The 7,773-nt window shown below is 47.1% G+C and overlaps 1 protein-coding gene across 1 annotated transcript in view; it reads left to right on the top strand.

Annotated features, from left to right (window-relative positions):
- The window catches only part of CRNKL1 (crooked neck pre-mRNA splicing factor 1), an 11,970-nt gene extending 10,583 nt beyond the window's left edge, over nucleotides 1–1,387 (top strand). The window contains exons 12-13 of the mRNA XM_009330128.1: nucleotides 353–601; nucleotides 1,138–1,387. Of these exons, the coding sequence (XP_009328403.1) occupies nucleotides 353–601; nucleotides 1,138–1,305 (417 nt within the window). The 3' untranslated portion in view covers nucleotides 1,306–1,387. The remainder of the gene's footprint in view (nucleotides 1–352; nucleotides 602–1,137) is intronic.
- Nucleotides 1,388–7,773: the final 6,386 nt, after the last annotated feature.

Here is a 7,773-nt window from a genome sequence, read left to right on the forward strand (position 1 = left end):
TGCGAAAACATTGCAGGGAAAAAATAGTTGTGATTTTTCCAATGAAGTTTGGTGCTGTCATTTGACTAAATTCAGACAGATTTATCATGACCCGAAACAACCGCAAGAAATTTGTCAACGTGGCTTACATGAATAGTCTATCTTGCCAAAATGAGGCAAATCTCACAACTGTGAAACAAACGTGAATTTTCTAGGTTTCTGCTTATGAAAAAGAGGTATCTGCTTATGAAAAAGTACCTTAGGCTTGCACTGACATTTGCTTTTTTGGCTGCCTTGTTTTTTTAAAATATCACTTAGCTATCAGACTTCAGAATGGAGGTTTCAGCTTGGTTTTGATTTGCTTTCACCCCAGGTATGGATCAGCTTTGCACAGTTTGAGCTATCTGCAGGAAGGGAGGAGAGTTTGTCAAGATGCCGGCAGATTTATGAAGAGGCTAATAAGGCAATGCGAAACTGTGAGGAGAAAGAGGAGAGAGTCATGCTTCTGGAATCCTGGAGAAACTTTGAAGAGGAGTTTGGAACTGATACCACTAAAGAGAGGATAGATAAACTTATGCCTGAAAAAATAAAGAAGAGGAGAAAACTGCAAGCTGAAGATGGGGTAAGAGGAAAAATTATGCAAGCAGTGACTTTGAATCCTTGGTGGCTTTATGCTGGGGTCGGGTACACAAAACAGTCGGCTATGATGGATGCTATAACTGCATACCAATTTTACTGCAGTAATTGAAAAAAAGCATTGGCCTGAAACACGTGCTGCTGAGCTCCTTGCTCTTCAGCAGGCTCGGTGGGCAGTTGATTCAGAGTGAAATACTCATACCAAATGCTCAAGCTACCTTTACTTTAAATTCCTACCGTAGACAAATCAAAACAGCTTTAGGTAGTACCATGCAGATAGTGTTTGTTTCTTAACTTTGTTTGGGTAACTGTAGCCAGGCTGTTCATCAAATCTGCCTGCTCATTATGCACAGCAGAAGTACTACTGTCTTACACCCATTCAGCTCATTGGCTTCAGCTGCTGTGGATGGTCTAACAAACATTGATTTTATCTCACTGTTATGCTGATTAGAAGCACCTTCTAATAGCTAACATTAACATGCAAATTAAACTTGCTTTGTGGTATTTTTTTTTTCCCCCTAGTCTGATGCTGGCTGGGAGGAATACTATGATTATATTTTCCCAGAAGATACTGCCAATCAGCCTAATCTCAAACTACTTGCTATGGCTAAGCTCTGGAAGAAACAGCAACAGGAGAGCGAAGCTGCAGAGATGGATCCAGACAAAGACATTGATGAAAGCCAGTCTTAATACATTGCCTTTCCCCACCCCTTTTCTTGGGTATTGTACAGTATTTTCATTGGTGACAAATAAATGTATTTGAAAAGTTTTACTATTATTGACTTGAGACATTTTTTGTTTGGAAAACAAAGGCACCATGTTGGAGTTGATTCACTTTAGTAGTCTGTTGATTTCCAACAATTAAAAGGAAAGGTCATGGGGCAAGTGCAGGAGTCTGCAGCTATTACCGGTGATCTGAGAACTGGAAGAACTGGATGGCAGCTTTGTTTTTCGTGGAATCATAGAATCATTAAGGTTGGAAGAGACCTCTAAGATCATGGAGTCCAACCGTCAACCCAACACCACCATGCCCACTAAACCATGTCCCTAAGCGCCTCATCTACACGTCTTTTAAATACTTCCAGGGATGGTGACTCAACCCCTCCCCTGGGCAGCCTGTTCCAATGTTTAACCACTCTTTCAGTAAAGATATTTTTCCTCATGTCCAATCTAAACCTCCCCTGGCACAACTTGAGGCCATTTCCTCTCATCCTTTCGCCAGTTACTTGGGAGAAGAGACTGACCCCCACCTCGCTACAACCTCCTTTCAGGTAGTTGTAGAGAGCGATGAGGTCTCCCCTCAGCCTCCTTTTCTCCAGGCTAAACAACCCCAGCTCCCTCAGCCGCTCCTCATCAGACTTGTTCTCCAGACCCCTCACCAGCCTCGTTGCCCTTCTCTGGACACGCTCCAGCCCCTCGACGTCCTTCTTGTAGTGAGGGGCCCAAAACTGAACACAGTATTCGAGGTGCGGCCTCACCAGGGCCGAGTACAGGGGCACGATCACTTCCCTACTCCTGCTGGCCACACGATTTCTGATACAGGCCAGGATGCCGTTGGCCTTCTTGGCCGCCTGGGCACGCTGCCGGCTCATGTTCAGCCGGCTGTCGACCAACACCCCCAGGTCCTTTTCTCGGGGGCAGCTCTCCAGCCACCCTTCCCCAAGCCTGTAGCGCTGCATGGGGTTGTTGTGACCCAAGTGCAGGTTCCGGCACTTGGCCTTGTTGAATCTCATCCAGTTGGCCTCTTTTAGCACAAGACCCACTGTTCTCAGGCGCCTACAAACTATCACAGTACTGCTTAAGGATATTAATGTGCCAAGACAGCAGATCTACTTTCTTTAATGAAAGAGATGTCTCTAACCATTCCTGATTGATTTTTCCAGTAATTCTGTAAAATATGTATTGATCATGAGGATAGTTGAAAACAATAAATCCTATTGACTGCAACCTGTTCAACTTCCTATCCAAGTAAACTGTTTAGGAGAGGCAATAATAGAAGTTGAATATACTGAAACTAGCCCCTAGAAGACAAATCTGTAGAAATTAGTACCACACAGTTAGTCTGTGTTTTAATACTCGAACGTCTTGGCAGCATATTTTGTAGTAAATAATGTATTGGGAAGGAAAGTAGAAGCAGTGTAAGTAGGCTTCTCAATGTTTTTTATATTTCATGGGGAAGAGACATTGAGCCTAAGCTTTCTCATCCATAATGTCTTGGGGGGAAGGAGCCTTTCTGTCCACTTGCTGGTTCCCTGGTCCAGGGGAAGTTGGGCAGCCTGCCCTTGCCATGGGGAGAGAGACCTGGGGAGGGCCGGGATCACTGCTCCGGGGCTCGGTTACGTGCCTGGGGACTCGCCCACCATGAAGAAAAGTGATTTTTAAAAAAAAAAGTGAAAGTGTGCCACAATACCCACCAGAGCTATGAGTCAGGCCTCAAACAAAGCTGCTGTTGACTAAAGACTGGGCAGTTACCACCACTCTGGCCACATCTGGCCTGTCCAGCTGTGGTCAGAGCAGCTGGTGAGCCCTGGGGCTGTCCCTCGCACTGGCCAGGCCTGCCTGCAGCTGGAAACGCTTCCTTCCCTGCACACCCCGTGGTCAGAAACCAGATCCTCAGTCCTTCACTGTCTCCATCATTGTTGTCATCCTCCCTGGGCTGACGCTTTTGAGCTTCTCCCTTTTGCCTGGGCAGGGGAAGGGTGACCCTGCAGGGGATGCATCACAGCACTGCTAGGGGAGACCTGGAAAGGTCAAGTGGGACTTTGTGGCCCTGGGGGGGTGGTCAAGGGCACGGGGGCCCAGGTGCTTTTCCCCTTGATCCTGCCAGCGAGGGACTGGACTTGAGAAGGAGTGGAGGGGGTTGCAGGTCAGAGCCTGCTCGTGCAGCTGGCGCCGATGAGAGCGATTGGGCTTTTACCACCAGAGCCCTCTTGGGTGAGAGAGGTGGGATCCACCTGGCCAGGGACAGCCAAAGGGAGCTCGCCAAGGGGCTGGCCAATCCGGTGAGAAGGCTTTAAATTGGGAATGAGAGGCTAAGGGTAATGGCTGAAGGTGAGGGAGGGAGTGAGTAGTGGGCTGGTGTGATAGGGCGTGGGGTGCTGTGGATAAGGGACCTCACAGTCAGGGCAGGAGGGTACCTACACTGAGGGCATGCCTGCAAGCAGGGGAGTGCCGAGAGCCCAGTGTTATGGGGGAAGCTCTCGCTCTTTTCTTGGGAAATCTGCAGGGGGGGGTGCCTGTCTGGAGTGCCTGGGACCAGTCCTGTTTGTGCAATGCTCTGCTCAATCTGGTAAGTCCTTCCTGCCCTGTTTTGTCCCATGTTTGTTCATCTTGTTAACTTGGCTGTCTGACCGGCAAGAAAAAATTACTGGTGGGGACTGTCCTTGATCACTTGCTAACCATTGTTCTTCTGAGTTAAAAAACCAGGCGTTTGGCTTTTCAAGCCAGCTATGTAAGTTTATACCTTCTATTTTAAAGCTTGATTATTGGTGGGGGGTTTTTTCATAACAGTAGTGCAACTGGTGGCTGTAATACCGCTGTATGCTTGCACCAATTATTCTTTCTCCCTAAATTCTTCTAAAACCTTGCATGGTAAAGCAGTGCTGTTTCATCATGGCAACTGGGAGGAGCATATTGACAAGATAAAAACCTAGCTATTTAAGTTTATACTGGCTTTTATGCCTTCTGGGCTTTAGTTTTGCCAGCGTCTTGTTGGTTTGGGGAGGGGGTTTTGTGGTGCCTTTTTTTTTGGTAGTGGAAGGCCACGTTTGGGGTCCGGGTGCCTCCCAGCCGGGGTGCGCTGAGCTCCCTCCCCGCCGGGCACCAGGCGGCGGCAGAGCCGCTCCTGCCCGCGCAGAGGCTGGGGGATACGGGGGTCCTGTGCGTCCCCGGGCTTCAGCAGACCTCGGAGCATCCTGCGAAGCGCATTTGCTGTCTAATCGGAACAGCTGAAGAAATATCTCTTCTGCGGCCGTTTTTCCTTAAAATTGTAAATTGCTGCATGCGATTTTCTGCAAAGCAGAAAAAAATCAAGGTGTGTACATTAAAAGGGAGACCAGAAGAGAGAGGGTCCACAGGGCAGCGGCAGACAAAAATGCAAGACAGCAGATCTATCTTGAGCTGTCTTTGCTGAAAGTTGGGGTGATGTTTGCTTTGATCTTAAAGACAAAAGTAGAAGTTGAATGAAGAACATCCGATAAAAATAGGAGCGAGCTGATCCTCACACTAATGTAAGAGATAAAGCATTGGGTATTTCTAATCATTTGGACTTGTATGCAATTTCCCTTTTCTCCTCAATGTCTGAAAAAATCCTCGAAGAACACTGATAGGTTAAGTAGAAATTTCCTTCTGCTGGAGAAGGCATCGGGGAAAAGCAGCAGAGAAGAAGGCTGGGGGACGAGTGTCACGGGACTGTTTTTAGCACAGGAATCTTAACTTGTCTTTCTGGGGATTCCTGTGTCTCTCCTGGATTTCCAAGGTTAAAGATGTGTTTCCGTGAAGCACAGGACCAGGGTCCACTGGCACCCGCTGCACAGCACAAGCCCCTGTTTATGGTCCTCAGCTCCATCTCCCTAGCACAGATGTTGCCAAAATAGCAAGACTTGTCCGAGCCTGCTACCCATCCCTGTGTTTGCCCTGGAATGGCAAACCCTTCAACATCTCCATCTTCTCACTCTGGGTTTTCCAGGGCTATTCTACATTTAGCTGCTCTGAATTTGGATCTTTGAGATCTGGTTTTGTCTGTTTAAACCCTGAAACACCTGCAATGAACAATCTGGACTGACACGATGAACACTACATCTCTAGCAGTAAAACTGTTCCACCCTTCAGAGCACTAATGAGATGTATAGTTTAATTGATTTCTCAGGTCACAGCCATGATTCCACCTCGTTTTTTCCCTACTCACCCCTGTTGTAAGCTTATATCTTGGAAAAGGCAAACAGGAGGTTTTTATTCCGTAACAAGCTAAGCAAAACTTATCTGCTAATGTAACTTTTTCACAGCCAAATGCTGCCATTGTCAAAGCATGTACTTCTGTCTCTCTTTGCCATTGTGCACAAACACAGGGATCACTGTGTATGTATCTAACTTCTCACAAGTTTTATTAGAAATTGCTTTAAGATGTTATCTATGCATAAACTCTGTGTTTGTAGAAATGGCTTGGTTACAGCAGGTTTTGACATCTGTTGAGGTTTGATTACATCTAAGGTGGTAGAAGAATGTGAAATGTGTGGGCTGCTATGCCAAGCTTGTGGTATCACAAACGTACAGCTGCAGTGGGCTGCCCGCAGTGCTGGCGTTTGCCTTTTTAGGATCTTTCCCGTTAAGTCTCCTGAAGCTTTGGGGATGGTTCCCACGGGTTTCATCCTCGTGGGTCTGACACAAGGCTCTGGTCCCACTGGGAGGTGCAGCTGCAGTGGTGGCCCTGTGCTCAAAGGTCCATAACCACCCCTGCAAAGCTCTGGGCAGTCCTCTCAGAGGCGATGGAAATGCCCCGAGCTGGGATGTGCCCGGGTGCATCACCATAGCCATGTCTGCATCGGGGTCTCCTGCCACCCACCCAGCATCCCTGGTCTCCCTCCTGGCAGTCACATGTAGGAATGAGAGGTGAGAGGTCCAGAGCCTCTGGGAGGGGAAAGGGACTCTCTTACTTCTGGACCGGACACAGATTTCTGTTCTGTTTTCCCTTGGTAAATGTGAGGCACCTGTAAAGCAGACACTTTGTGCCAGAGATCCTATGCTCTCCAAGAGTACTTGGCCAGACATACCCTTCTGTTACACTGAGCACAAAACTTATGCATTTTTTCAACAATTTCAGCATTAATCTTTTGTATACCTCAAAAGTGGGGGTGCCAAGCTTAATAAGGCTTGGTTTTCCAGGTATCTACGGTGATAGTTTTTCCTCCCCTCAGACTTTTCATTGCTGAGATGGGATTGAATGTGGTCTGCCAGCATCTTCGCAGGCCTTGAAGTAGATCTCAGTTTAACGAGTAGGAAATGGCATCTGGCAGGAATCCCCTTAAGAGAAACCAACTGAAAACATCCCATACACGGGGAGAGTGAGATGGCAAAAGGAGCTCCTTTCATGACCACACCTTTAATATTGCAGGCTGGACATGGAGCAAGACAGAACTGTGGGCATTGGTAACTTGCTTTTACTTGTTGTTACAGTGAGCAAGCTGAGGAAGGTGCCTGTGCCTCTCCTGGCAGGCAGTGGGCTGTGGATTGAGTTTGTTAGCAGCAGTGCCAAATCAACTCCTTCACTTCGTAAGCAATTCACTGTTTGGGGGTGGCAGGAGGGCAGCAAGGAAGGCTACCAGGTTGTGGCAGCTTTCAGGATGTGACTGCAGTTTCCCTGTATCTTCTGCGCTCCTGTGTACGATGTGGATTGCTTGCATGGCCTGGCTCCCCTTCCTAACTTTCTGGGCTTTTGACAGAGGCTAGAAGCTGCACCTGACCCAAATCAGGGGGGGTTTGCCATTGCCCTCAGGTTTGTGAGCGGCAATGCTGGCTACCAAGGAGGTAGCTGGGCTTTTGCTTTGATGCAGAAGCAGATGACCATCTGCAGGTCTATGAAGGTGGTGCTTATCAGCTAATGATGCTGTGCTCTTTATGAAAAGATTATGGCAGCTGCAGTGGTCCTAAAATGTGTTGTGGGAGTGAGTATGAGGCTTTCAAAGGCTGGATGGTTCTCAGTGGAAACTCCATTTCCAGCCTGAGATAACACAGTGTTTTTGGAGACTGCAGAGTTCCTGTGCCTTTACAGCTTATCCTGCGAAGGAAAAGCAAAAAATACAGCAGTTCTGTATTTAATAGCAACTCTTCTGTTTTATCACTGCACATATGTATAAGACATTCTGATACATTTAAACAAAATTTGTCTGCTGGCTATGAGGAGGAATGTAAAAATTCACACACTTGTTGAGCAATCAAGATTTGCGATGAAGTATATTGATGATGCAGTGGTTGATTTTGTTCAGGGTCCTTTATTTTAATCTGTCCAGCTGATATATTATGTCTCTTAATTCCACCCTTAAACTGAAGTCCTTGAAATTCTGTTTGCATCTTGATAAGCCATAGCCCTGGTAATAGCAATTTACAGTCAGTGAGGATTATTACTTGTTATGTGTAAACAGCTATGTGCAAGCAAAGGAGCTG

The sequence above is a fragment of the Pygoscelis adeliae genome, unplaced genomic scaffold (assembly GCF_000699105.1).
Source record: "Pygoscelis adeliae isolate BGI_AS28 unplaced genomic scaffold, ASM69910v1 Scaffold188, whole genome shotgun sequence".
Lineage (NCBI taxonomy): Eukaryota > Metazoa > Chordata > Aves > Sphenisciformes > Spheniscidae > Pygoscelis > Pygoscelis adeliae.